Source organism: Microtus pennsylvanicus, chromosome 7, assembly GCF_037038515.1.
Source record: "Microtus pennsylvanicus isolate mMicPen1 chromosome 7, mMicPen1.hap1, whole genome shotgun sequence".
In the NCBI taxonomy this organism is placed as follows: Eukaryota; Metazoa; Chordata; class Mammalia; order Rodentia; family Cricetidae; genus Microtus; species Microtus pennsylvanicus.
In genome coordinates this window covers 95,862,883-95,879,028 of record NC_134585.1, presented here as the reverse complement: position 1 = coordinate 95,879,028, position 16,146 = coordinate 95,862,883, and the positions used below count along the sequence as shown (strand labels likewise).

At 46.4% G+C, this 16,146-nt stretch overlaps 1 protein-coding gene across 1 annotated transcript; it reads left to right on the top strand.

The window, feature by feature from the left end:
• The first annotated feature begins 2,204 nt into the window (after positions 1-2,204).
• Positions 2,205-13,198, top strand: F3 (coagulation factor III, tissue factor). Its single transcript, XM_075981485.1, has 6 exons — positions 2,205-2,481; positions 3,568-3,673; positions 7,780-7,967; positions 9,714-9,895; positions 10,552-10,711; positions 12,277-13,198. The coding sequence occupies exons 1-6, from the start codon at positions 2,394-2,396 to the stop codon at positions 12,411-12,413; spliced, it is 861 nt and encodes a 286-aa protein (XP_075837600.1). The 5' UTR covers positions 2,205-2,393; the 3' UTR covers positions 12,414-13,198.
• Positions 13,199-16,146: the final 2,948 nt, after the last annotated feature.

Sequence of the window (16,146 nt, the reverse complement as noted above, 5' to 3'; positions counted from 1 at the left end):
CCTAGAATGTAGGCTGCTAGAAAAAAAAGAACAGCTCCCAAACTTCTTCGTTCTGTGCTGAAACTACCTCTCCTCCAGTTGGAAGTCCTGGGAGCCAGAAAGAGCCCGCTGTGGAACAGCGCGGAACAATACAGCGGTGCCGGTGCCTTCGGATTCGCATAGATTTGCGTTTTCTCACCCATCCGACCGGCTCACTGCCTGGCTCCTAGACAGAAAAAACTTCAGGGACAAAGTGCGTCTCTTGAATGTTAATTAAAACCTTCAGCTGTGTGCATGGCTGCATAATAATCTTCATTGATTCAAACATGCGAGGCACCTCCTAAGAGCTGGTAACTTGTGCTAAGGGCTAAAGGGGGAATATGTGACTCGCCCACCCGCTGAGAAAAGCTTGAATGGGGTAGACTGACAAACTATGTCAAGTGCTTGATGAATTGGTGAAGCTGGGAGCATGCTCTACAAACGTGCACAGGAAGGGCTGAGAGCGTGTCATGGTCATTTGCAGACTCCTCATCAGCCACATTTCACCACTGGTTATGAAAAAGGAAATCGCACTTTCTACGTGTCTTCATGCATGTGTGTTTTAGGGAATAGCCAACAGGATATTTCTGCGGACAAACAATAGGTTCCCCAAACTGCAAGTGTTTTCCGCTCCACGGCAGGACACTTTTGAGTGTCTGTGGATGGAAAAATTGATCATTCTCTGAACCGTTTTCTTGATGCAATCTTCCTTTGCTCGGTCAGGAGTAGAAGGCAAGAGGGAAAGCCCCTGGCATAAGGGACCAGACAGCGCCACGTTGTTAAGGGGTTGAGTCCATAGGAGCGGCTGGCCGCAGGGTTGGTATTGTAAAAGGGTGTCGAGGAGGTTCTGCCCTGTCTGTTCTCAGACATAATCGGGAAGCCTAATCAAAGTCACTGTAAGTGTGACGACAGTTTAGTGCCTTTTTACACTTCTCAGAGCCGAAAAAAAAAATGTAGGAAGCAGTGTTTCTCAACCTGTGGTTCGCAACTCCTTGTGGGGATTGAAAGATCCTTTCACGAGGCCGCTGAAGACCATAGGAAAACGCAGATATTTACATTACAGTTCATAACAGCAGCAAACTGCATTTATGAAAATAATTTTATGGTGGGGGTCAGCACAACCTGAGGAAGTGTATTAAAGGGTCGCAGCGTCAGGAAGGTTGAGAAGCACTGCTTCTCAAAGGAAGGAATAAGTTGAATACTCAACCAAGAATGACAAGAAATCTCTTGACAGGACGTTGGCCAACTGCTACCAATAGGATCAGTGACGTCCTCAGACCCGAACAGCTTCACAGGAAAAACTAGAAAAGGAAAGCGGGAAACAAGAGACGAAAACCAAAGCTTGCGCGGCGACACCTGGCTGCGGCTAGGCTCAGTGGCAGAGGTGTGCTTGGCACGGGTGGCCTCCTGGGTCCATTCCCAGCATCTAGAGAGGAAAACAGACAACTGGAAGCCCCAATGTCATTTATTTCTCAGTTTCATTTTTTGTTTCTCTGCATTTTGGAGGAATTCGCTCTAAACCCATAGCTGTCTTCCTCAACGTGAGTGAGAACCATCCTTCCTGGAATCCCCTAACTACAGACATCAAGCTCAAATTCTCCCAGACTTCAAGCTCCTCGGTCCCTCTCTGAAGCTGGGAACCGTAACCCGGACGGGGTGAGGGTGGGGGAGATGCCAAGTGGCCTTTAGACCTAATCCAGGGCATTTGTCCATGGCAGACACGTGCATTTACTGCATCGCCCTGCATAACGTACCCAGGGACTGACTGAATGTTCTGCTAACCACGGGGTGCTCGGGCAGAGTCTTGGAACTGCATTTGTCTACTGGGAATGATCCGGTGAGCCTGATATATCTTGTGCTAAGGGCGCAGCCTTCAAGGAAAGCAAAGGGAAAGTAAGGCTCCCTTAACTTTCAACTGAGGTCCCTCCAACACGACTCCTTTCTCCCTCGCAGACCACCAAGGCTGTTCATCCAGGGATCGGCCCGGCAGCCTGGATCCGCAGCACCTGGATCCGCCTGCGCCGAAGGGGCAGCTGGGTGCTCGACGGCGCAGTTGAATCACGGGTGAGTCACCCCTTTCGGGGTCTCGGAGTTTCCTATGGGAGGAGGCGGGGCAGGGGTGTGGATTGACCGGGAGCCGCCCACCGCCAAGATGAGTGACCGGGGCTGGGGGGCGGGGAGTCGCCGGCCTCGGCGGAGGCGGCGCGGGGTGGAGAGGCGCCCGTGGCCGCGCTGCCCTTTATAACGCGCCCCGCGCGGACCCCGGCAGCCTGGGTAGAGCCGGTACCCATCACCCACTCCCCCCGATCGCCTCCGCTGCGCAACCTCCGCGTCGCCACCGAAGCCTTGCGACCTCCCGCCATCAGCCCTAGGACATGGCGATCTCCGTGCTCCCGCGCCTCCTAGCGGCGCTTGCGCCCACCTTTCTCGGCTGCCTCCTCGTCCAGGTGGCCCCGGCTGCAGGTGAGTGGCACCGATCATGAAGAGCCCAGAGCACACGGGAGACAGGGGGTGTACCTGGCTAAGTGGGGGTTGCTGTGGTTCCTTGGGGACCCTAACGTGTTCCGCCGCACCTGTGGATGTGGACTCGGCTGCGCTTGTCCTGAGGGTTTGAATGAAAACAGGACGGAGAGGTAGTTGATGCCCGAGCCGGCTTTTGCCGCCACTGGAGATGCCTGCTCTGTGCGTTTACCACGGTTGCACAATGATCGGTTCCTGCTTTGACTTTGAGGAAAGAGCTGCCTAGGAAGTTGAACCCTTGAAGGTAGCGGGTGCGTGGATCCGTCTCTGTCCAAGTCTGCGTGCTTCCCGTGGCTTGCATTTTATCTTTGACAAGGTGTGCGCCTTCCCGTAGCAAACAGCTATTCTTGCGGCCTTTAGTTTAGATCTGGCAGAAGCAATCCTGTTATAAACTCAGGCAGACAGAGTTCATACCCCACATCTACCCAATGTTTGTGGCGAGGCAGAGACTGAATGAATCCCGAGGACTTGCAAAAAGAGACGTTAATAACAGAGTATTTTTAATGAAATGGCATCCCACCACGTGACAGGTGCCGCGTGGGTCGCGCATCTACTTTGCTCTCCGTGGGAGTTTCAGTGTAGAGATATTTTAGATTACATTGTCAAGTTTGACTTTTTCGTTTATATACACTCCTGAATCGTCTTACCTGTGTGGAACGTGCCCTCTTTGGAACTTATTCAAACCCATCTTTGCGTCTGCTTTGATCCTGCGTCAGAAGGGTCTCTGGCACATATGTAGACCTTGGGTCCTCTTTCCACGTCGCCATAAAGTGGGCTTTCCCTTAAATAGTTTAAACAAGGACTTCAGGGTCTTCAGCTACCTCCACGGACTGTGGTGTGGATGTTACCAGGAGCACGATATGGGTCTAGAAAAAAAAATGGACACACACACACCGTCTCTGTTCTTCCTAAGTTAGCCATGTTTTGTAATTGACATTTAAAATGTGCTCCTTCTGCTGGCGGTCGCTGGGTAGGTGTTTCATGAACGAAGAAGTGCCTGCAATTATAGTTCTCTTGTGTTTTTTGTAGGTACTCTACAGAAGGCGTTTAATTTAACTTGGAAGTCAACTAATTTCAAGACCATTTTGGAGTGGGAACCCAAACCCATCGGTTATGTCTACATTGTTGAGATAACGTAAGCTAAGTTCAAAACGAAAAGATAATGTTTTTGTCCTTACTAACTCTTTAAAACTGTTGCTAGGTCGGGCTGTTCAGCAAACGATAGAGATTTCATGGTATTTTGCCAGGCACTGTCATGTCCCATCAAGGTAGAAATATTTCCATACTTTCAACGGGTATGACAGGAGCTAGGGATGTACCTCAGTTTGTTGAGTGTGCATCTTAGCACACTTAAAGCCCTGGGGTAGGTCCCTGGCACTGCACAGAATTGGTGTGGTCTCACCCAGGAGGTGGAGGCAGTAAGATTTAAAATTCACGGTCAGTCTTAGCTATATATAGGAGTTCCAGGCCATCCTGCAATATATGGGATCCTGTAGCAGAATAAATAACTAAACAATAAAAAAGCAAATAAATAAAATGATGTAATGTCTAGTTATTTGGGGGGAAATTATAGGAAAAGTAGTAAGTGCGTATAAGCTGTAGAGAGGTGAGCCTAGTCACACAGGCATTTATAATGGGATAAATGGCAGCTAATCTCCGATAAGCACCAATATACTTTTCTCGGTTGCTAGCTATCTAGACTGGGGCTCCTGGCATGTCAGGGAGAGGTAAGAGGAATGTCAGTGTCTACACTGCCCTGAAGCAGCATTTGATTCATTTATCTGTGGACTCTGGGAACCAAATTTTGGTTGTACTCATTATCTTGGTGGAAGCCGAATTTCTGACTCACTGAGCTGCTTAGATAACACTGAAGGACTGTCTATATCTTCTGCCATTTGGGGATAGCTTGGCTCATTCAAGCCTGTTCACTGATTGACAGCTCTCAGGAATAAATAAGTCAACACTTTAAATCTAAGTATCAGGGTGTGCCACGTTTTCCTTTGATGGTTTTCACACATTCTTGGCAAGCCTTTGGCTTCTGATGGGATCTAAGTGTACGAGGAACTTGAGAAACCGAGGCTGCCTGGTGTGGACATCATTTCAATAGCGGTGACGTAAAGATGTAAGAGCATCATTGGCAAAAGTCAAGCACGTTTTTGCTTCTTGGTTTTGCTGTTTCAGCTTGTTCCAAACATTTTATAGTTACAACTCTCAAGTGTGGGTCTTTTAAATGTCTGTCTTGTTTTTCTAAATGATCCCCATGACTATTGACAAACCAAAGGGAAGAGAATTTGAGTATGAGCACGCGTGCATATATGCATGTATAGCTATGCATAGATATATAGAGATAAAGAAATTTCATAATCTATTATTACCATTGTAGTCAGACTTATCAGTTAAAGGCTGGTGATTTGGTTCAGTGGTAGAATCCTCTTCTACTATGTACAAAACTTTGGGTCCCATCTTTAATCCATGCCCCCCCCCAAATTTAGTTGAGCTGGTAATAGTGGAACATACCTAAAATCCCTGCACATCTTGGTCATACGAAGCAAGAGGATTGGGAGTTCAAGGCTACACATATGCTCAATGCCAACTGGAGCTACATAGTGAGACCCTGACTCGAAACAAATTCAAATCTTGCCAATTCATATTTTAATAGTTGAGAGTTATTAAAGTTATCAATTTCCTTTATACAGACCTGACATTTGCCTTAGGAAATGCTTTCCTTCTAGATAATAAGATTAGATTTTGGGAGTAGCTATTATCTTCTAAATATATCATCTTATTTGTAACGACATTGGGAATATATCTTGGATTGACTAGGTTTTTTAAATGTTAGCCTTTATTAGCAGTAATTTTTAAGGGGGTCATTATTGAGAGTAGCAGGGCTTACGATCTACAAACACGAGAGCTCAGGGCACAACTTCGGGATGCCGCAGACTTGGGTATCCTACGAGCCAGGCCACCCCCCTCAGGCAGGCCCTTGTTTCTAAGTTGGCTGTTCCTGGAAGCATTTCCATCAGTCAGTGCCTGAGACCTAAGCTAGCTTTCGCCTTTCTCAGGGGAAAGGGGATTCCAGGCTAAGGGAACCATAGCAGCCATGTTTCTAGACAGCTCTGGTAAGCCAGCGGCATACGCTGACCGTTCCTGGTGATTGCCCAGGCTGCCTGGAACCAAGTGTGCCACATCTCTGTTAGTCTGAAACAAGGCTGGGAGGAAAACCTCACTCATCACTGCTTCTCCTGGATTTCCTTTATTTCTGATCTCCCCACGAAGGAGGCAGCACCTTAACAGGGGACCCCGTTCCCCACCCTCACCCATGCTGCTGAAGCTTGGTTGTGAGGTGCTGGACCCAGGACAGCTCTGTGGTGCCAAAGCCCCTTGGCTGAGCCCACAGCATCTTCTCTGAAAATAGGCTCAGTGGTAGCTGGGAAGCCTCCGAGGCCCAGCCTCAGCCCCACGTGCCCTGTGCCATCCAGTCCGTAGTGTGTGCTGAATTCGGAAACTGAATTTAGAAGTATCCAGACACAGTCTCTAACTCAATTAGTGAGTGTCTGTTTGCTGTTGGAACTCCTCAGCAAACTAGGAGGGACTTTTATTTCCAAATTTGGGGAGTTTTTCACTAACCTAGAGGGACCTTGAATACTTTTAAAGTGGTTGTGCTCTTGGCGATATTCAGAGGACCTCACTGGAGAATTGTCCTCTCTTTGACCTGTTGTCACGGGACGATGTAGGCCCCTGTCCTAAATTTTTTTTCAGAGCACACATGTTCCTACTTGTGAGCTGGGCAGAACAAAACAGCACATCTCTCAGCTGTATGTCCTCGCTCAGAGCCTGGCCCCTGAACAACATGTTTGTCTTATTGGTGGAAAGAAACCATTAAAGCCACCATTGGCTGTTGATTTGGAATCAAGGCGCATTTTGGTCATTCTGGACCCAAACAGCCTCTCTATACTTATCATAGAAGAAAATTTTAAAAATACAAGAAGATAAAATATTCTAATTTTTTTGTTTGTTTGTTTTTCGAGACAGGGTTTCTCTGTAGCTTTGGAGCCTGTCCTGGAACTCCCTTTGTAGACCAGGTTGGCCTCGAACTCACAGAGATCTCCCTGCCTCTGCCTCCCAAGTGCTGGGATTAAAGGCGTGCGCCACCACCGCCCGGCTTAGTTTGAAGATAAAGGATATTTGTAACCAGGTTCTTTCAGTCTGGTTATGTTTTTGAAGAACCCACTTTTGTGCGGATTTAGATCATTGAATCTACATGTGACTCCCCCTCTCACTGTTGTATCATATTCTATATCTATGTTGAATAATCAAATCTATCTGTAATAGATTCTCACATAATTACATCCTGTCGTGGTCATCGTAAGTGGTTAGTCAACATTTCTATATGCCCGATATTATGCTGGTCCCTTTGCTCAGGTTCCCTCATGTGCTGTAATCTCTTTATTTTCCTGTGTGTGGTCATGGGAAGTGTGTTTTTCACCCTGAAAGCGTAGCAGCCTTACACTTAGCACACACCCAAGTCCCACTGCTTGATAAAGAGATGCAAACCAGAACTCTTGGTCCAAAGAGTGCCCACGTGTTCAGAGCTTCCGTGGCAATAGGGTGGGGGGAAAAGCAAGTTCTGTCCTCTGCCCTGGGAGGCTCCGACTCGGTTGAGAGGGTGTTACCTGCATTGGTTTTCTCTGCTCTTTGAGGAAGCACGTTCTCATTCTGGACTCACAGCTAGCATGTGGTGTGATCAGGCAAACAAACCAAGCTCTACCACTGGTTACTGTGTGACTTTGAAAGTTGTTTAGTGTCTCTGAACTTATATGCTCATGCATTTTTAAAAAGGGGGGGGCGGGGCTGGGGAGATGGCTCAGCAGTTAAGAGCACCGATGCTCTTTCAGAGAATCCAGGTTCAATTCCCAACACCCACACAGCAGTTCACAACTGCCTGTAAACTCCAGTCCCAGGGTATCTGACACCCTCACACAGATACGCATACAGGCCAACACCAATGCACCTAAACTAAAATTAATTAATTAATTAAAATTTTTTAAGAATCCAGCAGAGTCAGCCTGGCTTCTGGGTGAGCATGCATTCATGCGTCAAACGCAAAGGGTGGGAGATGCCTCTTCACGTTTCCCTGTGTCTGCCAGTTGGTAGCACAGAGCGCACTGGCGGTAGAAGGCCACCCATCCTGGTGGACACAAACCCTGATATCCCGTCTCTTTCTCTCCTTGCTTCCTTTAGCTCTGGATCTAGAGACTGGAAGAGCAAATGCTTCTTAATCCAAGACACCGAGTGTGACCTCACAGACGAGATCATGCAAGATGTGCACCTGGTCTACCACGCAAGGGTCCTATCTGTCCCACCAAATAACACTTACTTTGGGGACCCGCCATTAGCAAATGCCCCAGAATTTTTACCTTACCGAGACAGTAAGTAGCTTGGTTGGCAATGTCTTCATTCTTGGTCTAGTCTCCCGTATACTCTTGTGCTTTGTGGTCCCTACTGGCCATTAGATTAAACACATATCTCTATACACACAGAGAGGGGCATCTAATACGTGTGTCTCCCACTCTCTGCAGATGTGGCGGGTGGGTCACAGGATGTGAACCTGTGTGTGTTGATCACTGTATCAGTCATCCACTGTCTCCTCCGGTCTACCCCTAGTTCTTACCAGTAACCGGCTGGAGGTTGCACCGAGGCTGGGCTTGTGGTTTTTCCTCGGGACGCTCTGCCAGGATACACGTCACACACTGAATTTTCTACCCCTTTATCTCAGAGGTCCTAGTTGAGGATTTTTCCCCCCAAACGAGCACAGATCCACAGGGAAGCTCGCTTGTGTCTGTAATCAGGCACGTTCGTTCCCCAATCAGCTGAGCTCCATCTGGTCTCGAGATGAGCCAGTACCTGCCAGCTCTGGGCTGGCCTCCCTCATGTTGGGTTTGAACATGTGGCATTCTTTCTTCTGCACCTTTATCCCAGCAGGTTAGCCTGCCCTCTAATAAGGAAATGCAGAGAATTCCTGCCAAATACGAGATTTTTGTGTGTTTGTGGGGTGGGGGGTCAGGACTGCGGTTTAGAAGCAGACATTTCATGAACACAGGAAGCACATTAGGAGGACTGAACTCCGCTCCTCTGCAAGGCCTGATGGTTCAAACTAAAGCGTTGCCTTTTTGGCGCTCCCATCTGTACTCCTCTGATGGCTCTGCGATATGGATGGTGGGACTGGAGAGGGACAATTGGCCGGAATTTTACTTCTGAGATTTGCGCTCATGGTCTAATTACCCAGATGAATGTGACCATCTCCCTAGAGTCCTCGTTAACAAGCCTCTCTCTTCAGACTCCTTTGTATTTTTACCCGTGGGTTTCTGCATGGTACCTTCATGTCACGCAGGCTCACCGATGATCATTCTCCCCCAGCCATGATTATCCTTTATAGTTCTTGAGTGTTCAGTATTCCATACCAAATCCTCTGTGGTACATGACAGAGCACACATGCTCACACACACACACACACACACACACACACACGTGCACACACACACACACACACACACACACACACACACACACACACTGTCCTGTGACTTGCATAGAGTGAGGACTTACTTGGCCATCACATAACTAGAGCACAGGAGAGGTAACTGAACCAAGAACCAATGACTTAAAAGAAATTCCTTGGTGAAACAGGGACTCTAAGACCTTTAATTTATTGCACATAAATTATGGAAGCTTGCAGCCATCCACACATGGTCACCAAACTCTAGAAATATGGCTAATGCTGCCAAGATGAAACACACGTCGGTTTTTGAAAAATGTAAACTATCCATAAAGTGCTTACATTTGATTGCATGTTAAAATGTTAACCTATTAATGGGTTAATAATAATAACCCTATTAAAGTTTAATATTAACTTGAGTTCCACCAGCTCCTTCTCACATTTCCTAATGCCTGTGAGGAAAGCTCTCCTTGTGTTTCCAGAGGACAGCGCTGCTGTGTGCTGTCTTGGGACTCAGCTCTAGGACCCCAGCTACTGGAGCTGATTCTGTACACATAGAACATCTGTGCAGATGTTCTATGTGCGTGATGGGGGAGTTGTCAATGATGATAACTCAGTGGTCTTTTCTTTGTATGGATTCTCATTTCCAACCAAGGTAATTTGTCTCTTTCCATTTCAGCAAAGCTCGGACAGCCAGCAATTCAGCACTTTAAACAAGTTGGCCGAAACCTGAGCGTGACGGTAGAAGACACTCCTACGCTAGTCAGAAGGCCGAATGGCACGTTCCTCACCCTGCGGGATGTTTTTGGCAAGGACTTGAGCTACGGTCTTTCTTATCGGAAAGAGACAAGCACAGGAATAGTGAGAAGTTTTTCACTCATTTTGATGCCTTCTTTTATAGGTCCTTCATTCTCTGCAGTCCGCTTCTTTCCCAGTTCAAATGTAGAGGCATAGGGGTTGACGTGGTGGTATGGACGACAGGTCCTCATTCTCTTGCCACTTTTGTTAGTCACCCTGTGCCCTTGGGCAGGCACTTTCAGAGATTCCAGTTTCTCAACCAACAAGCTGGGCTGGATAATCTCCAAGGGTCCTGTCCTCTCCCGCATACTCATACTGGGGATCCCAGAGGGGAAAATGACTTATTAATTAGTGTATGCACGTGCATGTGTGTGTGTGCGCAAGCTGCTTGTGATGGTGGGATTGTTACCCAGGGCCTTGTAACAATCTCTTTACCACTGGTTCAGTAGTAAATTCTATCTCTTTTTCCTTCAGATAAAAAGAGGGGCTGAACTAAGTTGGATTTACCTAAATTGTATCTTTTCAGCCTCGGTGAAGGCATCCTTAGCAGTTATCAGGAGTTACTGATTAGCCAAGTAACTTCTAATCCTCCTCTGTCGATGATGTCATAGACTTTGCTTAAAGCCCAGGATTTTTTTTTTGCCTTCCTTGGTGACTAAATAAGGGGAAAGAAGTCACTCTGAGCCTAGATGAAACAAGAACTCTTTATCTTTCCACAGAAACCAATCTATACAGACACTAATGACTTCTTCGTTCAAACGGAACACGATGGCAGCTACTGCTTCACTGTCCACGCTCTGATTCGCTCCAGGAAAGATAATCAAAAGAGCCCAGAAAGCAGCACCAAGTGCACGGACCAGTGGGAAAGTATAATGGGAGGTGAGTGGCCGTGGCTGTCAGTGGCCTTGGCTGTCAGTGGCCGTGGCTGTCAGTGGCCGTGGCTGTCAGTGGCCGTGGCTGTCAGTGCCGTGGCTGTCAGTAGCCTGGGAGGCTTGGCTACCCCAACATGTTCCTCTGTGGTGCAAACGTTCGGGGAGAAACGACTTTAGGGTTTCTTTTTGGGTTCTCTTTGAGGCATTTAGAAGTGATTCCAAGTGGCCCCCTTGGTTATCAAGCACTTGCCTGGGCACTTGCAATGGACCAAATTCTATGGACCACTGGGTATGCAGAGCACAGCTAGGGCTTAAGTCTTCAGTCACAGCGCTTTCTCCTGGCAGCATGATCTGGGGGGCAGTGGTCTCTGGACATGGATCTTTTCAGGGCACCTATGAAGAGCTGTTACTACAGGGGATGTGTGTGTGTGTGTGTGTGTGTGTGTGTGTGTGTGTGTGTATACACGTGTGCGCATGCGTGCACATGAACACACACTCTGGGTGCTCAGTGTCATGCCTGGAAGTCTGAAGGTATCCCTCTAGGCTTCGGCATGCTATCAGGGAAAAAGAAGCAAGGAGCAGTAGTAGTGGCCTGGCCCCTGTTGAAGTTTCAAGTCATTATGTTGAACCAAGTAAGCCAGACTCAGAAAGACAAAAACCACATTTTTCCTTCTATGTGGAAACCTAGATTTAAAATTATATACATGTGTGCATTTGTGTGTGTGTGTGTGTATGTGTGTGTGTGTGTGTGTGTGTGTGTAGGTCATGAAACTAGAAAGGGGGCTATGAGAGAGAAGGGAGAGTTATAAGGGGGGATAATGGGATAGATGTGATAAGAAAGAAGAGGGGTGACCTGTCTAGGGGGAGGACTGGAGAGAGACAAAGGGGCATGGGGGCAAGGAATGAATGACAGCAAAGTCTAATTGCATGTAGTTATGAAAATGCCATAATTAAACTCATTACCTTAAATGCTAACCTAAAAAACACAATTTTTTTAAATGCAAGGACACATATAAGCATTCTGCCCTCTTACTACTATTGGCAGGAAGCTCCCCCTCCACTGGGCCCCACCCCTGGGCCAGCTCCTGACCCACGGGCCCCCAGGTTCCCCTTCCTAAGCCTTACTCTAATTCTGCTGCCTCGGCCTCTTCTGGTTTCCCTGCCTCATCTCTATCTTCTGAGGTATTTCCAAGGCTTCTTCCAGGAAACCTCCTTCCTCCACCAGCCAGCTAATGTCTCTTCATCTCCTGCAGGAGTAGGCTTGTCTTTTTGCTCTTCCCATTCATCTTCTATTATAACCTCTGCCACCAAACTCGGGTCCCTTTTGTCTACCTTTCCAATGCCTGCTCTTCCACCTGGCTCTGGCAGCTCTTCTCTAGCCGAGGAGCACTGGGTGACTCATTTAATGCTCCAGCATTCACTGTCGGTTTCTCTCAAGCATATGAGGTCAGGTAAACTCTTTCTTAATCTAAGCATGGTAGGAAAACTGGAAGAAATAGACTTCAAAAAAGCAGGAGGGTGCGAGTAGGATTTGAGCCTCCAAGTTGACTTTGATTTGATTTTTTTTTCCAGAAACACTCATCATTGTGGGATCAGTGGTGTTCGTGGTCACCATCTTTATCATCCTCCTGTCCATATATCTGTGCAAGCACAGAAATGGCAGAGCCGGGCAGAAGAGGAAGGAGAACTCCCCGCTGCGCTCGGTATAGAGGCAGGAGGCTGAGGCTGCTAACTACCGCACTCCTTGACCGGCACTGTTACCAAGACCTCTGATGGGAGCAGAGGACGCGGAGCTTGGAAACCCTGGTTCAGAAAGGCTCCCTTTGTGACCTGCTATTCCAGCCACCACTGACTCCGACACTAGCATTTGCCACTTTCGAATGTACTGAACGGTACGGACTGGTTAACACTACGGCGTCTTTTGCACAAATGCTTAGACTGTGTATTATATACTACACTCAGGAAGACACTAGGTCAACGGGGACAGACGCCTTTCATATAACCCGGGTGGACTTTTGGGAGAACCTTTGAGAAGCTGATTTCATAGGCTACAGGACAGTAAAAGGAAATTGGATGGACTTTTCTAAAGCTGTCTTTCTGTAAAGTAGTAGTTGGTTTCTTTTTCCCCCCCTTCTAGGTACTTTTGAAAGTTCAAAGCAATTGGCAAACTTTCATATTAATGTGTTAAGTGCAGAATATTTCTGCTTGGGGCATCTTTCTGCTATGTATTACAATTTAGCACTTTAACTGACAATGGTGGGGATTAAAGATTTGATAGCCAACTCTATTTTTATAGGACTACTACACAAAGAAACTACATTGAGTTTTTTATGATTTAAGGTACCTAAAAGTGTCTATGGTTAACACTGCATATATTTATATTAATTTTAAAGGTGTTATATATGGGATTTTCTATGTGTATAGTTTCTATTTGTATATATTGAGATAATTTATTTAATATACTTTTATATAAATAAAGGTGATTGGGAATTGAGACTATCACATTTATTTCTTCCATTTATTATTTACGACTTGGTATTTGCATTAGGTGACTTCACTGCAGTGATCCCAAAAATCTTAGTGGCTTACAACAATGTAGAGTTTTCACTTATACTATAATTGTTAAGTCTTGGTAGATGGTAGCTCCTTATAGTGTCTTCCCTTTGCAAGACCCCAAAGCAAGCAGAAGTCTCTATCTGGATCAGAGCAAAGGCAAACACACATACACACACACACACACACACACACGAAACCAAAAACCAACCAACCTAACAAACAAAATAACCCAGATTGCTGCACCTTCAATATTTAAGCCACTTCTTAAAAATAATTTTTTAGGTTATAATTGATGGAGGTGGGTCTTGTATCTTATTTGTTGCTTTCATTGGTTCACTAATAAAGAAAACTGCTTGGCCTGATAGGACATTAAATTAGGTAGGCTGAGTAAACAGAACAGAATGCTGGGAGAAAGAAGCTGAGTCAGGCAGTCGCCATGATTCTCCCACTCCAGACAGACGCAGGTTAAGATCTTTCCTGGTAAGCAGGCTCTTGGTGCTACACAGAATACTAGAAATGGGTTAGATCAATATGTAAGAGCTAGCCAATAAGAGGTTAAAACTAATGGGCCAAGCAGTATTTAAAAGAATACAGTTTCCGTGTAATTATTTCGGGTAAAGCTAGCTGGGTGGTGGGACGCAGCCCCGCCGCTCCTTTCAACATATAATTACATCGTGTCCCCGCTTCCTTTCCTCCCTCCAGACCCTCCTGCCCCTTGACCCTTGGTCTCATTCAAACTCATGATCTTAAAACTTCTGGTCCGTACTTTGGTTCACATGCCCAAACAAGTCATGTGACCATGCCTGACAAGACTTGACCTTCTGAGAGGGACCGTAATTTCCATATCGATGGGCAGGGATAGTCTTACAGAAAGAAGAAAAATGCTGTAATCTAGTACAGGCTTAGATTTCTTCCCACAGTTACTTGCGTTGTGGATGAGGCTAAAAGAGAAAGAAATAGGTTTTGGAATATTACGTTGGCAAGAATTAGAAGGATCAAAAAGGGAGCGAGCTGGATGGAACGAAGTCTCTAGATTGAGAGCTCTTTGAGGGTGACCACTAAGTTTAGTTCTCGGTTTAGACCTCATTTGAGGAAACTGAGCACACGTGTTTGGTTATGCTGAACTGACTTAGTGACTTAGTGACTTCTGAAGTGGAGTCCTTCAGAGGAGGCGGACAGGATGAGGGTGAAGTTCTGAGCTGGCTCAACCACAAACCTGCTTTGGCTTCCCTCTGGGGGAAGGCTGGGGAGTCTCCAGTAGTCCATTTGACTCGGTAGGGTTTGTTTGTTTACTCAGTAACAAACGCACTCAGTCTGCACCGCAGCCTCTGGGGTTGAGACTGCTTGCAGCCAGCGCAGCTTTTGCTAGGCTGTCCAGAAAGAGAAGAGTCAGAGAGGCTTTGCCCTTATCTTGAGTTCCTGTTCACATGTTTTGGCCAGGACAAACAGCTCCATGTACCACATGAAGGGCAAAGCAGGAGCTCGTGCCTGGCCCTGAGTTTCTCTGCCAAAAATAATTATAGCGTTATGTAATTGCCTTTCTTCATAATCTAAGGAATTTGAATTATCCGCAGACTGAAAGCAGGCCTAGGTATAAATAAATAAGGCACCTAGCTGTTCACAGAGGGAGGAAGGCATCACAGGTCTTGTGAGGCAGCAAGGAAAGGATTCGAGGGTTCCACTCCGAACGTTAACCGCATACAGCCGCTCTTTATTGCCGACACTAAACAGCTGCTTTTGGAATCAGCACCACAGTGGTCTCGACGGCTGAAACCAGACACCAGGACTTGGCTGCCCTCTAGTGGGCCAAACAGAACGCCTCCTTACCTGTGCAAGACCTTACTGCTTACTGACAAAGCTTACTACTAATTAATATACAGAACTAGAACTTATTGATAAAGCTTACTACTAATTAGTATACAGACCGTACATGCTTTCTACAGATATTTTTTCTACCTTAAATCACTGTTTGGCATATTCGTAAGAAACTAGAATTTGAGCTGGGCGGTGGTGGCGCACGCCCTTAATCCCAGCATTGGGGAGGCAGAGGCAGGTGGATCTTTGTGAGTTTGAGGCCAGCCTGGTCTACAAGAGCTAGTTCTAGGACAGGCTCCAAAGCTACAGAGAAACCCTGTCTCGAAAAACAAAAAACAAAACAAACTAACAACAAGAAAGGAAGGAAGGAAGGAAGGAAGGAAGGAAGGAAGGAAGGAAGGAAGGAAGAAACTAGAACTTGTGAACTCTGAGGACAGTGACAGATGATGCCTCTTAGTCTGAGCACCTACCTCTTGAATAAACAATGGTCTGGCTCCATCAGGAAAAACTCATTTCCAATGTCCTTTCTATATGTTCTAGGACATGTGCATTATATTCCTCTAATCGTTGGTTCCTCCCCCCCCCCATTTAATCTTAGATTTAATACCGTGGGATCAATTCCATTTACAGAGAAAAACTTTCAAATGACTATCATGCAAATTTGTTTAACACAACAGGAACCCTTGCTTCATTTTACACAAAAGGATGATCTCACTGGGTTGTGCACGCAGACGATCTGGGTAGCAAAGTGAGAAGACAGTTTGGGGCTGTGACCCAGACATTTAGAATATGCCTTATCTAAATAAGAATCTAAATAGAATAAGTCCCCACCGTGAACTTTTCACTGGAACTCCTGAAACTAATTATTTAAGCAAGGTGGAGCTGGCTTTTCTGTTCCCTGTAGTCAAAACTTTTAGGGAAAAAAAAACCCTAAAATGGGAAGCTCCACTGTCACAAAGAAATCCAATTAAGTCAGATCAAACCGAATTAAAATGCCTATCGTTTTATTAGGTACTGTGCTCTCAGGTGGTCAAGCACATGGCGGGGAGCACATGCAAACCCGGAACCACG

Coding starts and splice junctions, on each gene's coding strand:
- F3 (XM_075981485.1), top strand. CDS start 2,394: ATGGCGATCTCCGTGCTCCCGCGCCTCCTAGCGGCGCTTGCGCCCACC. Junction 3,674..7,779: donor GTCTACATTGTTGAGATAAC/GTAAGCTAAGTT, acceptor TGCTTCCTTTAG/CTCTGGATCTAGAGACTGGA. Junction 10,712..12,276: donor GTGGGAAAGTATAATGGGAG/GTGAGTGGCCGT, acceptor TTTTTTTTCCAG/AAACACTCATCATTGTGGGA.